This window comes from Centropristis striata, chromosome 23 (genome assembly GCF_030273125.1).
Source record: "Centropristis striata isolate RG_2023a ecotype Rhode Island chromosome 23, C.striata_1.0, whole genome shotgun sequence".
NCBI classification, from domain to species: domain Eukaryota; kingdom Metazoa; phylum Chordata; class Actinopteri; order Perciformes; family Serranidae; genus Centropristis; species Centropristis striata.
Genome location: NC_081539.1, coordinates 29,536,022 through 29,561,467, shown reverse-complemented (window position 1 = coordinate 29,561,467; position 25,446 = coordinate 29,536,022). Strand labels below are relative to the sequence as shown.

Genomic DNA, 25,446 nt, shown 5'->3' with positions numbered 1-25,446 from the left:
AAATAGCCACGGATTTCGCTTAACTCAAAATCCGTGGAATAGCCACGGAATCGCCCAAATTTCCGTGAAACTGACACGGATTTCGCTACAATGCAAGTTAATTACAGTCATATCCCGTGACTATTCCAACATACAAAGTGATTATGTACATTCACTGAGTGAATATTTAGAAAATAAAACATATATTCCTTGCTAGAAAATGTGATCAAAATCCATTTTTATGCAGAAACTAAGTCAAAATATTGATTTTTTTCACTAATAATGAGAGAACTGTCCGCCATGTTTTTTGTTCTGACAGCCAGAACCTTGAAAGTCACGTGACTTGGAACAAACCAATAGGAACAAATATCCATGGAATAGCCATGGGATATGACTGTCATTAACTTGCATTGTAGCGAAATCCGTGTCAGTTTCACGGATATTTGAGCGATTCCGTGGCTATTCCACGGATTTTGAGTTAAGCGAAATCCGTGGCTATTTCACGGATTTCTGTGAGACCAGGTTCTTCATTTCCATATGGAAGATGTAATTATGCAATAGAGAGCAAATGAAACCCAGAAAGTAAGCAGATGTTGTTAATTTCTCCCCAATTTCAGTCAATCACAGTCCTGCTGGACATGTTTTTGGTTTCATTTAGACATACATATACATTTGGTTGTACCTGATGAAGTGTGTGAGGTTACACCAGTACTGTGGGTCTATGTGTCCCATGTCCCGCTTGAAGTTCTCCCCACAGACCTCCACCTCCCACTGCAGACGGGACTCGTTGCAGATCCCTGGCCGGGGGGGAGTGGGCTCGATGTTGAAGCTGTCGGTGGCTGAGGGGACAGAGAGACAGGTCACATGCTGGTTAGTGTGTGATAAGAACCTGGTCTCACAGGAATCCGTGAAATAGCCACGGATTCGCTTAACTCAAAACCCGTGGAATAGCCACGGAATCACTCAAATTTCCGTGAAACTGACACGGATTTCGCTACAATGCAAGTTAATGACAGTCATATCCCGTGGCTATTCCAACATACAAAGTGATTATGTACATTCACTGAGTGAATATTTAGAAAATAAAACATATATTTCTCGATAGAAATGTGATCAAAATCCATTTTTATGCAGAAACTAAGTTAAAATATTGATTTTTCCACTAAAAATGAGAGAACCGCCAGGACCTTGAAAGTCACGTGACTTGGAACAAACCAATAGGAACAAATATCCATGGAATAGCCACGGGATATGACTGTCATTAACTTGCATTGTTGCGAAATCCGTGTCAGTTTCACGGAAATTTGAGTGATTCCGTGGCTATTTCACGGATTCCTGAGAGACCAGGTTGCTGATAAATAGTCCTGACGGGAGAGAAACGGCAATGAAAGGTGACAAAGATGGATCGACTAACTTCTACTCTTGTATTATTATGCATGACATTTTTCTTTTTCTCATTATGTTGAGTATGAAAAAAAGCTGTTTTTCAAACTGTCTATCATGAGTTTAATTTTCACACAATACATTCTTGGAATAGTCAGTTTTATAGACCAGAGACTGACAGTTTCACCTTATTTATATTATAAATGAAATGAACATGGATGGATCGATCGATAGATATGCTTACCTGACAACCCTCTCATCATCAAGGCATTGACTGTAAAGAAACAAAATAAGAGGTCATTCATGTTTAATATACTGAATTAATAATCATTTATTTGTTACTTGATAGATAAATTACATTTCTGCATCTCTTTGTGACCTTTGGCCCTCTCAGTTCACTGTTCGATGAACTAGTCAATAGTTTTTGGATTCAAAATCAATCATGAATCAGAATCCTCTCATTTGAACTGAATCTTTTGCGTTGAGTTACTGCAAATTTTAACTTCCCATTTCTTTTTTTGCACATTAAAAGCTGTGGATAGGTGAAGCAACTGTTGCTGCTGCACTGTGTTTTATAACAAGGTAGCAACAACTGCTGCTCTTTGCATCTTTTATCACTTAATTAATTCTCAGTGGATCTGTTTTAAACAATGCAGGGAGTAATTGAACAGGAGATAACCACAGTGAGCTGTTGGATGAAGAGCTGCAGACAAGGTAAAGAACACTTTTTAACACGCCATCCTGGAAAACTACATAAACATGGCCTTGCATTTTCAGCCATCCTAGCAGCCAAACAACAACAGCAACAACAACAACAACAACATCAAATGTTAGAGCTATTAATTGGGGGCATTTTAACATTAGCATTTAGCTCCTAGCCGTGCTGTCTGGAAACTTAGTTCCTGACAAAGAGAAACTAATATAAACGCTCTCTGTCTGTCAGTCTGGGAAAATGTTTTTGCACAATGTTTGTCTTGTTGTTGTCTTGATTAATAAAAAAAACTGAATTGACATATTGCATGTAATTGTTTTGCTCACATGTAATTTGTAATACTAGAATAGTTAGAATAGTTATTTATCACAACTAACACAGAAAACAATTCAGATAAAGCAATATTTTAGTGGTTAAAAACTATCAATGTGTTGTTTGAATGCTCTGAACAAAAAAAACATCACATCTTCTTTGTAGTGTCAGACAAACAACTTCCCAACTCAGGAAATGGGGCAATCTGCACTGCAAAAAAAGAAAAGTTGGGTGAACTCAAAATTTCAAGGCAACAAACTTCGATAAAATTTTAAGTTGGACAATTAAACTAAATATTTTAATTTTTGTTTTTGAGTTTGCTCAACTCTGAATTTCTCTGGCACGATTGTAACGCTGCTATGAAATGTCAGCTAATGTTGTGACCACAATTTTGAGTTAGCATTGATACGCTAATGGCTACTCTTGTAGCTGTAACAAGCAGCGCCGCTAGCATCAGTTAGCCACTAGCATCAGTTAGCCGCTAGCATCAGTTAGCCGCTAGCATCAGTTAGCCGCTAGCATCAGTTAGCCGCTAGCATCAGTTAGCCGCTAGCTTTCGCTAATGACCGAATTTCACAACAAAAAAATAAGAGTTAGCAGAACTATTGTCCCTTGTTGTGAACCCCAACTTAAAGATATAAGTAACAACAACTCACAAACTTGTTTTTGAGCAGACAACTGGCTTCCTTTGTTGTGCTAACTTACATTATTGCCCTAAATGTCAATCATTTATATTTCCAAGTTTTACCAACTTAAATCACTGTTTTAGGCCAAAAAAATACAAGTTGGCTTTTTTGCAGTATGCGGACAGCATGACTGCAGCATATTAGCTGTCTCATAAAACAGCTAGCATGCTGTCACTTCATTCATTCATAGTAAAATGTCTTTCCAGTATCTGGGTTTGTTTTGAGAGGAGGTGAGGGTCCTTTACTTTCTGCTGTGCCTTCATTCAGCCTCATGTTTGGACTACAGACAACAAACAGCCAAGAAAAACATGTTCACACACAACTGTGTGTTGTTTTGATTGATTGGAGCAGTTTATTTATGACACATAAGAACACAGAGGCAAATAATAATTGAAAATCCATTATTTGTGTCATGCACTGTGTTCTAGTTTCCATATGATCAGTCTTTCGTTGAACAGCCAGCAGAGGTAAAGAAGGAAGGAAGGAGAAAAACTGAGATGGAGTGATAATGAAAAATTACAGCTAAGGAGAGATTACTCCAATAGAACTCATGAACACAAAAGTGCATCCATCATAACAACTTTTAATTCCCCTTCTCTCCCTCCTGTTCTTTGATCCAAACCTCTGCAGACGGCAGCAGTGATGTTACGGATGGCCGAAGCTAAATGTGCTGCTGCACAGGAAGGTGTTTCTTCCTTTGAAGTGCCACGCTTACAAAGTAGAGGATCACTTTGAAAGACGCCCTGCAGGATAAAGACTGTTACCAAGTTAGCGTGCTAAATATAGACTTCCCTTTCTGAGCATGTGAGGATGTTTGGAGGTGGAGTGTTTGTGATGGGATGAGATTATTTTACCTTTTCTGTCCTGGTCTGGTTTTATTTTTGCTGTACTTTAATCAGTTGTTTATGGTGTCTCACCCTGACAAGATTTTAATAAAAATGTAGAAAATGGTTAGGCAACATGATCTGATGGGAATGCATGGTTTAAACACATGGTTATTGTTGTGAATTCAAATAAAAACAACTTGGGTTTGTTTGTACAACAAAACTACTTGCTTAGGTTCAAGAAAAGATCTTGGTTTGGGTTATTCCTAGCATTTAGATGGCCCCAAGCTTTAAGGTTTAAAGATACTGGTATCATATGAAACTAGAAAATCTTCTAAGTTATGCAAAAATTTGGCGAGGGAAATACTGACAGGCCATTTTCAAAGGAGTCCCTTGACCTCTATCCTCAAGATATCTAATCCATGAAAGTGGATTCTATAGGTACCCACAAGTCTTAATTAACTGCACGGATAATCTGAATGTAAATTATGATGGCTTCTGTCAAATACTGTCTGTGTCAGCCAAGTCTATTCTCAGTTTGTCATGTACAGACCAGGCTTGGAATTTTGTCATTTTAGGGGCAAGGCCATTTGGCCTTCCTGTTCACACTTATTTTAAGGGCACAAAGGCCACATGACAGGGCATAAAGGCTGTTTGGTTAAATTACGCTGGTTTTACCTTTCAGATTAATACCTTAACATTCTCAATCACCAATAAACATTAATGCACAATATATTAAATATATTAGAAAGGACCTTTTTGGAAAATGACAAATGAACCTGTTTTGAAAAGATGGCAAAATGAATCTCCTGCCTGAGTTCATCTAAGAGTAAGGAAAGAGAAATGCCTCCTCCTGCCATAAAAAGGAACCTGCTGAGGTGAAATTTACATCAGCTAAATGTGGAGCCCTTGTTCCTGAGGTAGGGAAGACGTTAGCGCTATCCCAACTAGCTAGCTATCGCTAGTTTTCATGACGCAAAAATGTAACGTTAACGAGTCGACTTTAAATTGGCAAATACAATGGTAATTACCTATCAATAGTACTTTCTATAAAAACGTAAATGTTAAGCTCTGTCAAATACTACCACATACTTCAGTCACAACATATCAAAACAGCTTGTCCCGCTAGCTTACCTGTGCTGCATCAACACATGGCTCATTAGAATATTCAAATGAGCCATGTGTTGATGGGCACACTTCTCGAAGGACGGGGAGTGGGTCGGGTTAGCTTTGTGTTTACTGGAACTTTGACAGGGGCGCAAAGGCCACCTTGGCCGTAAATTTAACATTTTTTCACAGGGCATCAAGGCCAGAGTGTGGGGCAACGACGACCATGGCCGTCGTGGCCGTCGTGAAATTCCCACCCTGGTACAGATGATTTGTCATGGCCATTTGTCACACGTATAAGCTTTTTCCTTGACTCTAATGTAAACTAATGTAAAGCAGTCTGATGCATGGGTCAAACAAACCAAGGACTTTGACCCATGAGATGGTGTTCATGTCCCATGTGACACCAAGAGCCAAGTCAACCTGTGTGACTGTGTCCAGTAGTTAAGGGTAGAAGTAGATGTTTTTAAGCCCAACCCTTTTCTTTTACCCTAACCTTAGCCAAGTTGTTTTATTGCCTCGGTTTGAAAAGCCACTTTGCATGTAATTAGTGGGAAGTGACTTGCTATCCTCGACACATCCAAAACCAAAGCAATGGACTTAGATGTGCATCCATTTCAGACACAATGCTTCAGTATGTGAAGAGTTGGCTGAGAACGTGTTGCTGTGATGTGCAATGCTCCGTGCTGTACTTTTACTCCAGTTAGTGACATACATTTTACAAAAAGCCTTGGAAAACTGAAGTGAGTTGCTGCATTTCAAGAAAAGAGCACAAATGTACAATACCATAAGTAGTCAGTATTGGGTTTCAACATAAAAAAAAGCTGGGAAAAGCTTTAAAAGCCTAAAACTTTAAAAGATGACATGGATTGTCTGTTTCAGAAGGAGTTATGAAGGTGACAGACAAGTCTCCCTCGGCTTTATTAGATTGAACAGACAGCAAAGGGCTCTGCTCTGAATCCCTGAGCTAGCCCGAGGTCACCAAGCATACGCTCATCTCTTTCTCTATTGTTATCTTAAGACATTAAATCCACTTCCTGTCTTCTCTTCAAGGCGTACACGGACAGAAAATCTTTTCTCAAGACCACGAGAAATATCCCCTTTGTGTCTGCTAATCAATACATCAAATTAAATATTCTGGCAAATTACAGAGCACTCTAAAGATTGCACTTTAAAAGTTTCAATTTCTGACTACAAAACTTGGCTTTCAGCCCTCTAGTTCCCACAGGTCTCCTCTTGCATTTCATTTCTCTTGACAATAAGCCCCATGCAAGGCAGTCCAAAAATAACATCTCATATATAACGTCCAACATAAATACTTCTTGAGTACATAAGCTCCTGTGCGGCAGGAATCAGCAAAAGCAAATATCCCATGTGTACTCTTTGATAACAAACCACTTACGATAGCACAAGCTCTGCAACAACATTAGAAGAAAGATACGTGCACGGTCTGGACATTTTACAGGTTATTATGTAGCTGCAACACTTTCTAATAAGTTACTGTTTGTCTTTTAGAGACCTGGGCAACAGAAAGAAAGAAGCTGGCAATATCTTTTAATGCTTAACATCCAACACTATTTTTAAAATCCTCAAATAATCATTTAGTTTCCAATATTTCATTGAAATGTTTCAACTAGATAGGGCGAATAATCTTACCAATTACTATTGAAATCACTACTACTAATAATCTCAGTGATGAATAAATATGAGGATAATCTCATGTTATAATCTCATGTGATAATCTCATCAATTAGCCGCTAGCATCAGTTAGCCGCTAGCTTTCGCTAATGACCGAATTTCACAACAAAGAAATAAGAGTTATCAGAACTATTGTCCCTTGTTGTGAACCCCAACTTAAAGATATAAGTAACAACAACTCACCAACTTGTTTTTGAGCAGACAACTGGCTTCCTTTGTTGTGCTAACTTACATTATTGCCCTAAATGTCAATAGTTTATATTTCCAAGTTTTACCAACTTAAATCACTGTTTTAGGCCAAAAAATACAAGTTGGCTCTTTTGCAGTGTATGTTGTTGACAAAGTGACCCACCAACAAGACTTAACTGTTGTTATTATAGTAATATAGTGAATTAAACACAAGCAGGATGGAGCAACTGATGAGAATAACTGATAACAACAGTCTAGCAGCAGGATTCCTTTCAGCATCTCTGCACAACAGCAGGGGGGAGAAAATAAAACTACTCTGTTATAAAGTGAACACAGACAGAATTGGCATCACTGTGACTGAGTGTGTATGTGGGAGATTTGGTTGATTTATACAGTGTATGAGTATGAATTCCAACAGTTCCCATCCTGGTGTGTGTCAGTGCCAAATCAAAAGCACTCTGGATTTAATTAGCAGGTTCAATGTCAGTGGGGTGACCTTTACAGCCAACTTTATTAAGTCTCAACTGAAGGTTTTGGCTGCTTGAAGACCATTTACTGTACACAACCAACAGATACAGAGCAGCATTAGCATTAGCATTAGCATTGTGTTGGAGTTATTTGATCACCTGAAGAAAAATCATGGGACATTGATACAAGCCGACATTGGAATCCAAACACGAAACGTTTTCCTGGCTTTGAGCCGGTTCTTTGGCTGTAGAAAAGCGAGGAACTGGTTTGAGATTAGGCACCGGCTCTGAACCGGGCCTGGAACTGCCTTGGTCAAAAAGGGGTAAAAGGGACCACAAGACTCAAGGAAGTCACAGCTCCGAGCCAAGAAATAGTCTATGTCAGGGGTGGGCAATTAATTTTCCCAAGGGGCCACATGACCAATACCACGAAGGTTGCAGGGGCCGGACCAAAACTCAGAACTAAATTCTGCTCAATATTAATTTAATCGCTTTATAAAATACAGTAAATTATCTGGTTTTGAGCTGCTACTGATAGGAACACTTGTTATGATGAGACTCAAGTATAAATCAAGTATAGCAGTAAAAAGTAGTAAATACTCCAATCACTATATCACTTTTCCATTTATTTTAAACACAGCTGTAAATGTCCTTTAGCAAGGTTCCTATTTATGTTTTTGTATTATATAGCTTGTTTTTTTCATGTTTGTACATTTTCTAGGTGTTTTACAATGTTGTGATGCTTTTATTTTGAAAAGGTGTCGTCCAGTGTAAAACGGGTGCTTTAACTTTGAAAGGTAGTGACAGGAAATAACCGGTAGAACGGTTAAATGAAAAAACGAACGGTAAATAATAACGATTGCGTCGTAATTCATATAAAGTTGATATAAAGTATGAAAAATGCTTCTATAGTGGCTGACTGACAGGACACAAGGTTTGTTAGAGTTTATTTTATTCTGTCATATATATTAGTGGCTATATTTGTTGTCTTAACTATAGTAAAAGTGCTTGTTAGCTCTAGTGCTAATGATAATGCTTCCTATTTTTTTCAAAATAAAAGCACTGCGGTTATATTGATTTCTAATTTCTTGGTAACCTCACGCGGGCCGACAAGGACAGCCAACGGGCCGGATGTGGCCCGCGGGCCGCCCAATGCCCAGGTCTGATCTATGTAATGTTGTGTGTTTGTATGCATTGAACAACCAGATATACTATATTAACTGTGACTTTTAGGGGCACGACTTTTACTGAACCCTCTCCAGTTTTTATTCTAAGCTATGCTAAACCAGATGCTAGCTGTAGCTTCGTATTGAACCAACAGATATCAGTTTAACTCCTGGCAAGAAAGCAAATAAGCATATTTCATAGAATATTGATTCTACAGCAACACTGATGAGAACCATGAGAGTGAACAGAACCAGTAAAGTTAAAAACCAAGGGATAGCTAGTTGATGCTGAAATGTTACACAGAGCTGAGAACTGCAGGTGATACAGTCAAATTCTGTGGAATTAGTACAAGAAACTAGTAATTTAAGCTGTTTACATAAAAATATATAAATTATTTCAGCTTTAAAGTTTGCATTTAGCTTATATATCTGTCTGTTTATATGCCTAGAAAATCTCATCACCACCAACAAATTGCCAGTAACAGCTTCTCAGCAGCTTCTCTCACATGCCTCCGCAGAGACGATGAATAGCAGCAATGCAATTTATCTGTAGCTGCCTCTACTATCACAAGCACGTACAGGCCTGTGAGTTGTAGATTGCAGCAATGTCTTTTCAATTTAGTGAAACCACAGGTGTCCATTTGCAGTATGTGAAAGACATATTCAAACTGCATGAGCTGAGCTGTGACAGAGATGGCTTATGCCTTCTGCATATAACGTTTTAACTTAAAATGTAAATTAAACATGTTAATATTTGCATGTCTTTAACCCTTTGATGCACAACATGGGTCTAAAGTGACCCGACAGAGTTTTTATGTTCTATATCTTTGCAATAATTCATCATTTAGTATTCCAGGTTTTCCACAATTAGTTTGTTTTTGATCATCATACATCCTAATTTTTATGTTTTCCTTTATTCATTTTTGAATAAAATCCCTTTTTGTGTCACTACTCTTCTAATACACAACATGGGTCAAAAATGATCCATATCCATTTTTTAGCTAAGTAGCTTGTTAAGCTAACTTCTTGGCTAAGTATTTAGCTAAGTAGCTTGCTAAGCTAACTACTTAGCTAACTTCTTGGCGAAGTAGTTAGCTTAGCAAGCTACTTAGCCAAGTAGTTAGCGATGTAATAATACAAAAAAAAAAAAATTCTTCATAAATTATGAGAAGCAAAATGAAAATAATGATCTGTTGTTATCAAAAACAAGATATTTAAAGAATATTTAGAATATTCAATCATAAAATAAGTTGATATAAAAAGATAGAGCACAGAAACACACAGGAAGCATTAAATAACATGGGAAATGAATGCGGGTCATTTTTTACCCATGTTGTGCATCAAAGGGTTAATGAAAAATGATCCATATCCATTTTTTAGCTAAGTACCTTGTTAAGCTAACTTCTTGGCTAAGTATTTAGCTAAGTAGCTTGCTAAGCTAACTACTTAGCTAACTTCTTGGCGAAGTAGTTAGCTTAGCAAGCGACTTAGCCAAGTAGTTAGCTATGTAATAATACAAAAAAAAAAATTATTCATAAATTATGAGAAGCAAAATGAAAATAATGATCTGTTGTTATCACAAACAAGATATTTAAAGAATATTTAGAATATTCAATGATAAAATAAGTTGATATAAAAAGATAGAGCACAGAAACACACAGGAAGCAATAAATAACATGGGAAATGAATGCGGGTCATTTTTTACCCATGTTGTGCATCAAAGGGTTAATGAAAAATGATCCATATCCATTTTTTAGCTAAGTAGCTTGTTAAGCTAACTTCTTGGCTAAGTATTTAGCTAAGTAGCTTGCTAAGCTAACTACTTAGCTAACTTCTTGGCGAAGTAGTTAGCTTAGCAAGCTACTTAGCCAAGTAGTTAGCTATGTAATAATACAACAAAAAAAAGTTCTTCATAAATTATGAGAAGCAAAATGAAAATAATGTTGTTATCAAAAACAAGATATTTAAAGAATATTTAGAATATTCAATCATAAAAGATAGAGCACAGAAACACACAGGAAGCAATAAATAACATGGGGAATGAATGCGGGTCATTTTTTACCCATGTTGTGCATCAAAGGGTTAATGAAAATGTAATCAATTTCACATTATTTCATTAATTCCCAGCCTCTCATTAGGAATGGCAATTTAATCCTGCTACTATAGACAACTGAATGGTTCGACCTCTCCTCAGACGGTTTCTATTCACTCATCGAGCCACTCCCACCTAATTTATCAGGTTCCTCTTCATTGAAGTTCACAGGGTTCACTATCATGCTAATGAAGCCTTTCCTGGCCACTGTGAAGGCCACTGGTCACAGTTCAAGCCCAGCTCTACATGATATAAATGCACCAATTATGATTATGAAAAGAGAAAACTGCTTGAATTTCAGCATCAAAGTTTTTTCAAACATCATAGGCAAATTAACATTTTAATAGCTTATTTAACAACCTCCTCTCTGAATTTGAATCAAATTGTTCAAAGGTCTTGTCTTGCCACAGAGACACTTTAATTTGAAAAGTGTACCAAAATTACTATAGCGCAATAAACAGCTCTTAAAAAGGCACAGATGTAATAAAACTGCCATAATTAAGTGTTATTTTGTTGCTCAATGTATTGTGTAAAGGAAGGAAATACCCATACCACAGGATATTCATTAGATTCTCAGCATGTGGGGGTTTAAAATTAGACGCTAACAGGCTGCAATTATTGGCTGCAATTATTGGTTTCCGTCAAGCCTCCACATCAAATCCACAGAAAAGCATCTTACGCTTGAGGAAGAGACTTGTGCTTGTTAGGAAGAATCTGAATATTTCTCCATAACAGCAAGTTTTAAAGGGAAATCTTGTTGTTTTTTTAGTTGGGGTTGTATGAGGTACTTCCATAGTCAGTGTACTACATACACTGTAAAAAAAACCCTGTTGTTTTTACGGTAAAAACCTGGCAGCTGTGGTTGCCAGAAATTTACCGTAATAAATACGGTGCAACTTTTTGTAACATTACGGTAAATCACTGTTGATTTCACATTCAAGATTGCCCTTTTATTCCATATTTTACTGTAAAAAATAAAAAGTTTTTCCATCAAAATAAACGCTGTTCTGCCATATAATTGACAAGAAAATACTTTATAAATGCTAGAGATGTTAGAGATATGTTAGAGATATGGTGTTTAGTAAATTTAACAGTGAGAAAAATACTTTTACAAAAAATAAATGCAAAAATGATGGCTTGTGTGTATATATATATATTACAGTATATTTTTGTAACTTTTTCTAATATTACGGTAAAATGATATTAGCATTGTTGATTTCACGTTTAAGATTGCCATTTTATTCCATATTTTACTGTAAAAAAGAAAAAGTTTTTCAATCAAAAGAAACTCTGTTCTGCCATATAATTGACAAGAAAATACTAATACTAATTATAATTATAAATGCCGCATAATACAAAGATTTTAACATTAAATATCACAGTATATTTCTGTTAGAGATATGATGTTTAGTACATTTAAAAGTGAGAAAAAGTATTTTTACAAAAAAAAATTATAGTGATGGCTTGTATATATATTACAATATATTTTGTGACAAACAAGGTGCCAGTGTATTTTACAGTGGAGTAATGTATTTTTAAAAAAAAACAGTTTTGGCTGATATATATATTTACAGTGTTTCATTGTTATTGAAACTGAATTAACTCATTTATAATTTTACGGTATTTTACTGTCATGGTTTAGCAGTTTTTCACCGTAAAATCTACATTTTTTACAGTGTAGATGGCGGTCGGCACCCCCAGTTGGGAGAAGCAGACAGGTCCACCTCAAAAAAGATCAATATCAGTGTGTACGCTATGTTTAGAATAGATTCAACACTTTTCCTTGCTGTCAGACAGATCTTTCCAATGGGAACTGAAGCTGTTATATCCATCTATTCTCTCTTCAAAGCCACCAGACTTCTTTGACAAAAACAGTAATTTCCCCTTACAAAACACAGGAGTTACTAGTCCACTGCTGCCTCAATGGTTCACTTTGTTTGTGTTGTTGTTGTGTGACTTTGTGAGTTAGTTTGGATTCACCAAACTTACCGGTCCAGACAATAGACCAGTATGTCCTATGATCTGCAAGATAAAGTTGCTGTTTGGTGGCTTTGACAAGAGCATGGGTGGATATAACAGCTTCAGTACCCTGTTGAGACCTGAGGGCAAGGTAAGCCAGTGAAATATATATATATATATATATATATATATATACACTACCGGTCAAAAGTTTTAGAGCACCCCAATTTTTCCAGTTTTTTATTGAAATTCAAGCAGTTCAAGTCAAATGAACAGCTTGAAAGGGTACAAAGGTAAGTGGTGAACTGCCAGAGGTAAATAAAAAAAGGTAAAATATAATGTACATTTCAGAATTATACAAGTAGGCCTTTTTCAGGGAACAAGAAATGGGTTAACAACTTAACTCTATGGAGTCTTGGGCTATTTTGTCCATTTTTGAATTCTTCTCATGTCTTTCTAAGTCATTTTGTGTCTTGTTTTGGTCATTTTGTGTCTTTTTTTAGTCATTTTGTGTCTTTTGGTGTCTTTTTTTGTCATTTTGTGTCTTTTTTTGGTCATTTTGTGTCTTTTTTTAGTCCTTTAGTCCAACATAAAATGTGATTTTGAATCTTTTTTTTACTTTCAAAACACTATCATGCTCAATAAAGAATTTTAAATGTTGCAAATGTGCATTTATCTCAGAGTACACTGAGACATTAAACTGCATCATTTTCAATTAAATTTTGGTTTGTTCTAAAACTTTTGACCAGTAGTGTGTGTGTATATATATATATATATATATATATATATATATATATATATATTCTAAATATAGCCAAAACTTTGACTGCCATCTGCTCCAACAGTCTGACCTGTCCCTTCCCTTCATACCAACCACTCTCTCTCTTGCCCTCCACTAGAACTGTCGAGTTAACTGAAATGTAGCCGTGCTACATTGAAACAGCATTAAACTTGTAAATGATGCAGGCCAAGCAGAGCTATTTTAAACTAAATCAAGGTGTTTGAAGGTGTAACCTGCTGGTTGACAGCGTGCCAGCAGCAGCAGCTGGTGCACTGTCACACTGTCACACTGTCACAGTGTCATGCTGTCATGCTGTCATGCACCGGCCTGTAAGGTTGGCAAGATAAGTTGAAAGGAAATGGAATATGAAGGAAAGTAGATGAGGCCTGTCCAAACAGCTCTAAAGCACAAGCACAAGTGGCAGGACTTGTTTAACAGCCTCCACCTTCATCAGGCCTGCCTCTTCATCATCATGGGGACTGGAGGGTGACAGTGCAGAGGAGGCTTCATCATAACAGATTTGATTAGAGAGGAGAAGGTTTTGCATTTGGCTGCACTTTCTCTGCAAATTTAATTCATAGTTGCATGACACAACATAATGCTTTATTAGTTTAAACACATGTGAAGATGGAGTAATGCATCCTAAACAGGAAATGAAAAAGGTTTTGTCTGACTTTGCATCTATGCCTGCAGCAACAATGTGTCCTGTGTTTAAAATGTAATCAGAGGCATTAAAAAGGGAAGTGAATCAGGTGTCCCTTTGCCTATTTCTCTTCCTGCTGCACCTTCTGTTTTATACTCTGTCTACTACACAGATAGACAGACCGCTGTCACTGAACAACAGGCAGAGAATGAAAGGAGAAAATGAAAAAAAAGAGAAAGAGAAGAAAACAAGAGACATTTAGAGGGTGAAGAAGAGTGGAGGGAATGGAGAGAGAGATGCATACTGGCCTCCTAAACATCAGAAAACATGGACTGTCTGCAATAATTGATCAATGTAAAGAGGAAATTTAATTTTAATGTAAACTTGGAAACAATATATATATATATATATATATATATATATATATATATATATACACACTACCGGTCAAAAGTTTTAGAACCCCAATTTTACCAGTTTTTTATTGAAAATCAAGCAGTTCAAGTCAAATCAACAGCTTGAAAGGGTACAAAGGTAAATAAAAAAGGTAAAATATAATGTACATTTCAGAATTATTCAAGTAGGCCTTTTTTCAGGGAACAAGAAATGGGTTAATAACTTAACTCTATGGAGTCTTGGGCTATTTTGTCCATTTTTGAAATCTTTTCATGTCTTTTTTTGTCATTTTGTGTCTTTTTTGGTCATTTTGTGTCTTTTTTGGTCATTTTGTGTCTTTTTTTGGTCATTTTGTGTCTTTTTTTAGTCCTTTAGTCCAACATAAAATGTGATTTTGAATCTTTTTTTTACTTTCAAAACACTATCATGCTCAATAAAGAATTTCAATGCACAAGAAAATGTGCATTAATTTCAGAGTACATTGTGATATATATATATATATATATATATATATATATATATATATATATATATATATATATATATATATATATATATAGGCAACTGCAACACGAAAATATACCACAAATGGACAAATGGTTAGCATCCTAAAACTAAAAAATGTGGTTAGGTTTAGGCACCAAATGTACTTGTTTATTTTGCCTTAATTATGCCATTCACCAACTAAAGAGCAATGTTGATGTTATACAGAAGCAGTGGGAACCACTTTAGTATTTCTGAAAAAAAACTGTGGACGTTTGAGAAGAATCAACCAAAACCTTCACATTTTCTGATTAAATTTGAGACGTATTTTCATCTGCAGCCAGCCCTCAAACATTCATGAATACCATAATGACCTCCTGCTGTAGTCTGAAGAGCACTGAGTTCTTGGCTGCCCCCCGTGTTCACCATCTGCAGAAAAACAACTGAAACGGACTAGATCAATGAGAACACAAGCCTCCAGAGGAAGTCTTTATTTTGTTTGCATTGCACATGACATCTAAGCAGGCCGGAAGGAAGCCAAGAAATAGAATGGATACCTCAGTTTAGAATAGAGGTCAATGAGACGTTCGTGAGGCATTGTTAAGCAGGAATAATCAAAGAAAAAGACAACTTAACCCTCCAGTTATGTTCGTTTTCTTCATGAACAGCAATAACCAGCGGCAATGTTTAATAATCCAAAAGAGTCAGAAACTAAAAAAATCCCAATAAGCATTGTTTATATTTCATTAATTACTCCATTACTAATCATCTCAATCAATATTTGGTGCAATGATGTTCTCTAGCTGTCAAAGATCATGGTTCAATGAGTATAATTCACCCTTTTTTACATTAAAAGTGCGTGTTTTTTATGTACACTGAAAAGACCTACATACACTGTAAAAAAAAATACTGTTTAATTTACGGAAAAATACCGGCAGCTCTGGTTGCCAGAACTTCACCGTAAAAATTACAGTGAGTGGATTTTCTATTCTAAATTTAAAAACTGTAATTTAGACTGAATATTCCCGTTATTTTTAGGGTAATTGTGTCATTCATTCACACATCATGGTATTTCTCCATACATTTTGCATGAAAATGTTATATTTTTACAGCAAAACTGTGTTTCTTCCAGTTTATGACAGAAAAAAGTAAAAGTTTTGTGCCATTCTTTGATTTACGGTAATTAAAAGTGTCTAATACGGTGATGTACAATTTTTAATTTTACACCCTATTTCTGATGTATTTGACAGAGTTTTACTGTTATTTCTACAAACATTTTTTACAATGTATAAAACACAATAGTTTTACATGACATTGATTTTTTATTTTTTGCTTGAAAAAAATACTTTTTACTTTTTCTTTTTTTTTTTTTTGATTTTTAAACTTTGAAATGGGTCAATTTGACCTATTTGAACATAAGAGGAGGGTTAAAGAAGCTGTAGACTCCCATTTTGTCACACAGAAAAGCATTCAATACCAACTAAATATTTCTAAGAAAGATGATCAAAATCTTTCAGAAGTGTTTGCCCGTTCAAGGGCAACATTTACAGCTCCTCCAACACTGACGGAGGCTGTCAGACTGAGGTCACTGCTTCTTTTAACAAACATTTTCAATGCCCTACAGATGAATAGAAAGCCTTTTAACGTGAGCAGACGAGTTAAAGTGAACACCGGTTGTTAAACAGGGCAATGTGGGCTCACAGGGACATATGGTGGTCTCACAACTAATTTAACAATGTCATCAAATTAATCATGATGAACACAAAACTAGGTGATGAACACATTGTTCACAGAGGCCCTCCTCCTCCTTCAGGTTTTCTCTTCGGCTGTACACTGCAAAAAAGCCAACTTGTATTTTTTGGCCTAAAACAGTGATTTAAGTTGGTAAAACTTGGAAATATAAATTATTGACATTTAGAGCAATAATGTAAGTTAGCACAACAAAGGAAGCCAGTTGTCTGCTCAAAAACAAGTTGGTGAGTTGTTGTTACTTATATCTTTAAGTTGGGGTTCACAACAAGGGACAATAGTTCTGATAACTCTTATTTTTTTGTTGGGAAATGCGGGAAAGCGGTGAAATTCCGTCATTAGCGAAAGCTAGCGGCTAACTGATGCTAGCGGCTAACTGTTGCTAGCGGCTAACTGATGCTAGCGGCTAACTGATGCTAGCGGCTAACTGATGCTAGCGGCGCTGCTTGTTACAGCTACAAGAGTAGCCATTAGCGTATCAATGCTAACTCAAAATTGTGGTCGCAACATTAGCTGACATTTCATAGCAGCGTTACAATCGTGCCACTTCAGCACATTGCAGAAGTAAGGATTAAAAGTTATTATAACTTATAATGTAAAATTATAAGTTAGTACAACTTACAGTTGAGTTGATAAAAATCTGAATTCAGAGTTAAGCAAACGCAAAAACAAAATTTAAAATATTTAGTTTAATTGTCCAACTTAAAATTTTATCGAAGTTTGTTGCCTTGAAATTTTGAGTTCACCCAACTTTTCTTTTTTTGCAGTGTTTGTTTCAGTTGAGGCAGGGATATTCCATCAGTTTTTGCTCTGAAGTAATACATTATCCTACCCTTATCTTATTCATTTATGATATGCATTACATCAAAATTAATGTGTTAATATGTAATTCATGCTGAAAGAGGAGGTGAAGGAAGTATGAATGATAGAAGACTGATTTCAAGCCTTTCAGTGGTTTGTCCTTGCAGCATCATAACTCTTTGACAAACAGAGTGATACACTGCAAAAAAAAAGAAAAGTTGGGTGAACTCAAAATTTCAAGGCAACAAACTTCGATAAAATTTTAAGTTGGACAATTAAACTAAATATTTTAAGTTTTGTTTTTGAGTTTGCTCAACTCTGAATTCAGATTTTTGTCAACTCAACTGTAAGTTGTACTAACTTATAATTTTACATTGTAATAACTTTTAATCCTTACTTCTGCTAACTTCTGCAATGTGCTGAATTGGCACGATTGTAACGCCGCTATGAAATGTCAGCTAATGTTGCGACCACAATTTTGAGTTAGCATTGATAGGCTAATCGCTACTCTTGTAGCTGTAACAAGCAGCGCCGCTAGCATCAGTTAGCCGCTAGCATCAGTAAGCCGCTAGCATCAGTTAGCCGATAGCATCAGTTAGCCGCTAGCCTCAGCTAGCCGCTAGCATCAGTTAGCTGCTAGCTTTCGCTGATGACCGAATTTCACCACTTTCCCGCATTTCCCAACAAAGAAATAAGAGTTATCAGAACTATTGTCCCTTGTTGTGAACCCCAACTTAAAGATATAAGTAACAACAACTCACCAACTTGTTTTTGAGCAGACAACTGGCTTCCTTTGTTGTGCTAACTTACATTATTGCCCTAAATGTCAATAATTTATATTTCCAAGTTTTACCAACTTAAATCACTGTTTTAGGCCAAAAAATACAAGTTGGCTTTTTTGCATTGTAGACCGTCACTCATCTGTAATCTGCACTCTGACAGGAAGATGAGTGACCTTGCAGAAGAGTGCTACCGTCGCGTCCTCATCTGACAAACAACAAGAAGAGGATGTTGTTGTGATAGGAACACTGACCTGTCGGGGTCACGCTAGATCACAGAGAACACCACCAGTTGTTGTTGGGTGGTTGGAGCGGATCTCTTTAGGTCAAAGGTTAGAAAGGAGCAGAGAAAACAAACTCTTGAGTAACAATATTGGCAAGAGTCTTGTGAAATGTCAGTGTCTGTATAACAGTGAATTGGCATAATAGGCTTTTAGAGGAGGCATTTTCTATTCATGGTCTGCACCAACTCATTTATACTATTCTAATGAAAAATATATTTGTCCTGAAACTGCTGATTGCATTTTGTGTGGCTGTTCAGCAGCTTATATTGTAAATTCCTGCTGTGTTCCCTTTTTATATAGCTCATAACACATTTTCTTCTCAGGGTTGAAAAACCTCTTAGGCACCATTTAGGCTATCGAAAGTAACAAAACTCTTGAGAAGCACAGGCTTATAAAAACGTATCAGAGAGAAAGTCTTTTTAAAACTAATTTTCTGTAGCTGTGCTCATAAAGGGCTCTGCCCTAACTGTATCATATCAGATATTAAACGGGAACATTTTCTACATGCAGTTAAAATAGTTCCATAAAGAAAACAATTGACAATAAGGATTGTGGCTTTTTCTAAATAAAAAAGACAAAAACATTTTTTCAAAAGAGTTAGGCTCAAGCCTTGATGACGCTGATTGTTTTTTTGTTTCTTTGGTTTCTTGTGCCACTTGGCAGCAGCACAACAAGCTTAAAGTCCAATATGGTCCAATATATTTTTGGTCTCCATATATAATTATATATTTGGCTTTTGGCTGCTAAATGCTCCGCTGCTATTTAGTGATGAAGAGGTAGCAAACAGTGGGCTTATCTGAGCATTTTGCTTTAACAGCCGCCTGCTCCTGCAGGAAATAACACTGATAAGAGCGATTAGAGTGAACCGAAAACAGAGAAATAGAATTAGAGGAAAACAGCCTCCGCATTCAAATCAACACAGCAGGAAGGTCAGAGCGTAGGGAGTCTGGATCCTCAAACCTTAATCCACATGCATGTGTACATGTTTATGCACGCACCATAGGTTTTCATCTGGATGGGATGAATTATTTCACCTACTAAGCCCACCTTTAAACATGATGAGAGCCATGAACGGCACCTTTAATGGTCCCTCTTCCAGTCTGATCAGTCTGTAAAATAGCGGCTAACTGATGCTAGTGGCTAACTGAAGCTAGCGGCTAACTGATGCTAGCGGCTAACTGATGCTAGTGGCTAACTGAAGCTAGCGGCTAACTGATGCTAGCGGCTAATTGATGCTAGCGGCACTGCTTGTTACAGCTACAAGAGTAGCCATTAGCGTATCAATGCTAACTCAAAATTGTGGTCACAACATTAGCTGACATTTCATAGCGCCGTTACAATCGTTCCAGAGAAATTCAGAGTTGAGCAAACTCAAAAACAAAACTTAAAATATTTAGTTTAATTGTCCAACTTAAAATTTTATCGAAGTTTGTTGCCTTGAAATTTTTCTTTTTTGCAGTGTACTGTTATTCTATTTCCTTGACAAAAACAGTAAAGTTGCTGGCCAAGAAAACTAAAATAAATAAATGTGCCCATATTACTTTTTACAGTGTCATTTGATCCATTATATATATATATATATATATATATATATATATATATATATATATACATATGTTATATACAAAAACTGATAACCGCAGCTTCAACTTGTCATAATGAGTCATATGATCCATTTTCTTATAATGGCACACTACATGTTGTGTAGTTCTATGTTTTTCTGTATTTTGTCAGTATTCTGCTCACTTGGAATGGAGCCCAAGTACCTTTATTTTTAGCGAATGGGTGACTCAAAGGTTTCTGATGAAAAACTTTGAATTAGCTCGGAAAATCAGTAGATGACACAGTTGCTGTTTCTTCTATTTCCTGTATGACTCAGACTGTATTTGTCCCCCTGTCCCCAGTCTCTGGGTCAGATTTATAGCAGCCAGGATTTAAATCTGTCTCTACTAATTAAACACCTTTACAGTAGGTGGTATGAAAGTGAGCAGCAACGCTTTTTAAAGCACTAAAATGTGTTAAAGCAAGCTGTCTGATTACCTCTAATGACTGTTTGTCAGCTCATATCCAATAAAGTTTAAACATCCTTCTAAAGCTGGATGTGTCAGCTGTCAATTACTGAGAGGACTGCTACTAAGACAGGATATCTAAATCTTAATTTCTGCTCAGTCAGCCACCACGGCTACCAGCTGTCTGCTGCTGAAGCCTTAAAGACAAGCTTCGGATGTTTACCACATCTATTAAAAAGCCCACAGCCACAGGAGAGACACACCTGCCACACACACCATGTGAGTTTTTTAAATATCCACGGCATACTTTTTAAGCTATTCTTCTCACAGACAAAACTAATCACTTCCCATTGAGTGAAAACAGAGTGAAAACTACGTGATCCGTTTTTATTCTCACATAAACAGCCTGTGGGAGTCACAGTGACTGACGGGGGATTATTATTATTCAGCAAACAGAAAGGAATTCAGAAGCTCTGTGAATGAGACTAAACAAGGAAAAAACTTTGAACAGGTGAAACTGGAGAGTGAAAGGTGTATTTGCCAGAGTCCCTTTCAATCCACAACTGGTTCCTCAGGGATAAAACTAGAAACACACAGAGAGCACCGACCTCCACCGAGGCCAGTGGTGCATTGAAATGCAGAGTTTGGAAGTCTTACTCTATTTTTATTTCACTGATTCCTCGTTTAGACGAGCATTTTCGGGAGGAAATCTGCTGCATACGGTGACGCTAAAGTGTGTGAAATTGTATTGTATGCAGCCAGGCGGCATCACTTAAAGCCATAAGAGCGTCTTTGGGCATGCAGAAGTTTTCACGCTACACATTTTCATCAGCTACTCCTTCCACAAAGTTCTCCACCATCACTAGATCTCCCAGGTCTCGTTCACAGCCGTCTGGCTCCTCCCACCAATCGCTGCATCCAGAATGTGATGGAGGTAATTCCAGATCCTTCTCTGTTCACTAATACTATCTGTACATATCCTGGACATTTGGTGGAAAGACTCCTGTAAGTTTATTAGAGCTGCCAGAGCAGCTTGAAGGTCCCACCATGGAAATAATCCCACGTTTCTTTATTTTCCTGTACTGGAGCATGTATGTGACGTAAACACATATGTGACGTGAGCAGATCAGATCAGAGTTTTGTGTCTTGTCAGTGTAGACGACACGCTACGGAGGAGAGGATTTAACTTTTCCACTTTGGAGGGTGGTTTCAGATTTTTGCGTTTTTAAGCCCCAAAAACGCCGTCACCATCTAAACGAAAGGCACTTCCCATAAAATATTTTCTTGTTTTTACCCGCGAGCATGTCACATACATGCTCCAGTACAGGAAATAAACAAACGTGGGATTATTTCCATGGTGGGACCTTCAAGCTGCTCTGGCAGCTCTAATAAACTTACAGGAGTCTTTCCACCAAATGTCCAGGATATGTACAGATAGTATTAGTGAACAGAGAAGGATCTGGAATTACCTCCATCACATTCTGGATGCAGCAATTGGTGGGAGGAGCCAGACGGCTGTGAACGAGACCTGGGAGATCTAGTGATGGTGGAGAACTTTGTGGAAGGAGTAGCTGATGAAAATGTGTGGCGTGAAAACTTCTGCATGCCCAAAGATGCTCTTATGGCTTTAAGTGATGCCGCCTGGCTGCATACAATACAATTTCACACACTTTTGCGTCACCGTATGCAGCAGATTTCCTCCTGAAAACGCTCGTCTAAACCAGTAATAAAAAGTGAAGACGAGACGCCACTTTTGCGTCTTCTGTTCAGACCGTCCTCGTGTAAACGTAGCCTCAGTTCAGTGATAGTGATACGCAGTCATAGATTAATTAAAATTTAAAAATTCCACAAACATTCTTAACGACCATTAATGGATCATTGATTCATTATTTCCATCCCTAGTGTTGTGTGTATGCTGCATACAAACGGATGTGCGATAGCTACAAATCCAGAGCATTACTTTCTGTAGTCGTCACTACAAACCACTCATGAGAACAGTCTGTTCCAGTGTTGTTATGACAATAAAGAACAAATTAAATAGATGAGCCATGAATTGTTCTGACAGCACATGAACGCAGAACAAATGCCCCATCTCGCAAAGTTCACGTAAGTGAAAATGAATTTGTTGGTTCGCCCCGTGATTTGAATCCGCTTCAGATTCGTTGGGATCTGCTTCGGCCTTTCACCCAGTTCCATCAACGTTGGGCCAGTAGTTGTTCTGTAATCCATTTTACAGACAGACAGAAAGACAAACTGCACTGGAAATATAATCTCCTTGGCAGAGACAATGAAGACAAGTATCACTACTTCACTTTAAGACAAACCCAGGCTGCTTCTGTCAGAGTGGATCCTCCCTGTGGGGGGATCTCGGGGTTAGGAGGAGGAGGAGGGAGGAAGAGGAGACTGGAGAATGACACAGATGTGCAAGACAGAGGGGAACTCTGGGTACTTGGCAAACAAAAGCAGGAAGAGGGGGAGGAGGAGAGGTGGAGGAGAAGAGGTGGAGGAGAAGAGGGGGAGGAGAAGAGGTGGAGCGCTGGACAAGGTTATAATAGTTTTGGATTTTTCATTAGTTTTAGTTTTAATTTCGTTGTGAATTTTTGTTTTCAAATTCAGTTAGTTTTAGTTAGTTTTTAGAGTGAGTTTTCTAGTTTTAGTTTAGTTTTTTTTTTTTGAAAATGCTTAGTTTTAGTTTAGTTTTTATTAGTTTTAGTGTTAGTTTTAGTTTTTTGTAATGGGTATGTGCCTTCATTTCCTTTGGTTTATCCATCTCAGCCCCAATAAGGTTGTTAACTCTTACAGTTTGGGGTGTTTTGTATTTTGGTTGGAGTGTAGACATCCCAGTCTCAGTAAACATATTCACCATGTGTTCCTGCACTGTAAAAAAATATTCTGTTTAATTTACGGTAAATTACCAGTCGCTGTGGTTGCCAGAACTTCACCGTAAAAAATACAGTGAGGGGGTTTTCTACTGTGAATTTAAATATCAGCAAAAACTAATTTAGACTGAATATTCTCGTTATTTTTAAGGTAATTGTGTCATTCATTCACACATCATGGCAAATCTCCATGAACTTTACATGAAAATGTTATATTTTTACAGCAAAACTGTGCGTTTCCTACAGTTCATGACAGTCAAAGTAAAAATTGTGCTATTCCTTGATTTACGGTAATTAAAAGTGCCTACTACGGTGATACACAATTTTTAATTTTACGCCCCATTCCTGATGCAATTTGACAGTGTTTTACTGTAATTTCTACAAACATTTTTTAGAGTGTGCATCTTGAAATAGAAACACTGAATTATGTATGAAAAAAATTGACAAAGACGAAAACTAAGGACATTTTCACTATAATTTTAGTTAGTTTTAGTTAGTTGTGTAACCACAAAATACAGTTTCAGTTAGTTATCGTTTTTTAACAAACTCTTTTATTTTTATTTCAGTTAACGAAAATGTTTTTCCAATTTTAGTTTTCGTTATTTTGTTAGTTTTCGTTAACTATAATAACCTTGGCGCTGGATGACCATGACAGGGACAGACAGAAATAAAATACAAGTGGTGGAGAAGAGAAAATACATGATGGGGGACTTCCCGGAGAGAAATGCAATTTCTTTGAACCTATTACTCTGTTTGTATGTAGGGCAGGTGGTTTGTGATTGTGGGTTGGTGGTACGGCAGCATGTTGTGGGTGAATGTGAGGCTCCGCTGAGGGCTTTGGGGATAACGGCTCTATATAAATGCAGTCCATTTACCATGTGGAGGGGAAATTAGAGCGGGAAAAGGCCCCGTGGAGAGAATCCATCAGTCTGTCAGCTAGCAAGGCTTGTTTGTTGAGCTGCTGCACTGAGCATCTCATGAACATTCTGTCTGAAGTGGAGCGTCCAAACAAAATAGTGTAATTAAAAATGTTTTTCAGAGTATCTATGTGCTCAGTCTGTTGGTGACAGATAAGGATTTGTTTGGTGAATTGGCGGAATCAGAAAACATTAATTCCCTTTTGTTTTTTTAAGCAGAGGTAATTAACCAGAAAAAAGAGTATCACAGAGGCAATGCATTTGCTTTCATCTGTATTCCCAATGCACTTCTCTTCAACTCCAAGTGTATAATTCAAAAACATAAAAGGCAAAAATGTCCATAAGCCACTCTGTCTCACCCCTCTCTCCTCTCTGACAAAGCACAAAAATTAGCTCCAATGGAAAGCTTGCCTCAAACAAAAAGCAAACATTTGTTGTTTGAAATAACATAATAACAGCAGGCATGGATTATCCACTTTATGTAGGCTTTTAGACAAAACAAACGCTTCTGACAGGAGTCACAGCGGCATGGCGACACCAAGACAAAGCTGTACATTAGGAGGTTCACTAGAAATGGGTCGCTTATTCTTCTCAGATAATTAAGCTTTTTGAATTAGAAGACTGGGCTCAATGACAAATGCAGAACACTTGACTACTTCTCTGCCTTCTTTGGCCAAAACAACACAACATTGATGCTCCTTAAAAGGCCAAACTAGTGAAAATACAGCAGCAGTAAATACTTTACCCCTGTGAGTGATGCCGTCCCCCACAGCCCACGGGTTGTAAATATGTCAACTTGTTCTGACCATTAATTACAGCCTCTTGGCACAATCTGTGTGATAAAAGCCAGAGGACAGCGCAGGAATGCATTATCACTCCGACTCTGGCCAAACTCTCATCAGGGATGTAATGGATACAGGAGAGGACAGACACATGGAGGCTGATAAAACACTCAGAGGTGGTCAAACCCTGTCACATCTAATATCACAAGAAGCATTTTACCTCACTGCCTGAAAAGAAAATAAGCAAAAGAAGGTTTTATTTCTGTCAGCTGCACTGCAAAAAAAGCCAACTTGTATTTTTTGGCCTAAAATAGTGTTTTAATTTGGTAAAACTTGGAAAAATAAGTTACTGACATTAATGCAACAAGA

General features: G+C 37.2%; 1 protein-coding gene and 1 long non-coding RNA gene across 3 annotated transcripts in view; one reads left to right on the top strand and one right to left on the bottom strand.

Moving 5' to 3' along the window:
* Positions 1–25,446, bottom strand: part of LOC131962481 (receptor activity-modifying protein 3-like) — a 56,171-nt gene that overhangs the window by 14,425 nt on the left and 16,300 nt on the right. For both annotated transcript variants that reach the window (XM_059327495.1, XM_059327496.1), the window contains 2 exons: positions 1,607–1,636; positions 662–818 (listed from right to left, as the gene is read on the bottom strand). In XM_059327495.1, coding sequence (XP_059183478.1) covers positions 662–818; positions 1,607–1,636 — 187 coding nt within the window. The remainder of the gene's footprint in view (positions 1–661; positions 819–1,606; positions 1,637–25,446) is intronic.
* On the top strand, positions 1,857–3,768 carry LOC131962493 (uncharacterized). The gene is made up of 3 exons (XR_009389932.1): positions 1,857–1,904; positions 2,019–2,076; positions 3,703–3,768. It is a non-coding gene; the product is annotated as an uncharacterized LOC131962493 (long non-coding RNA).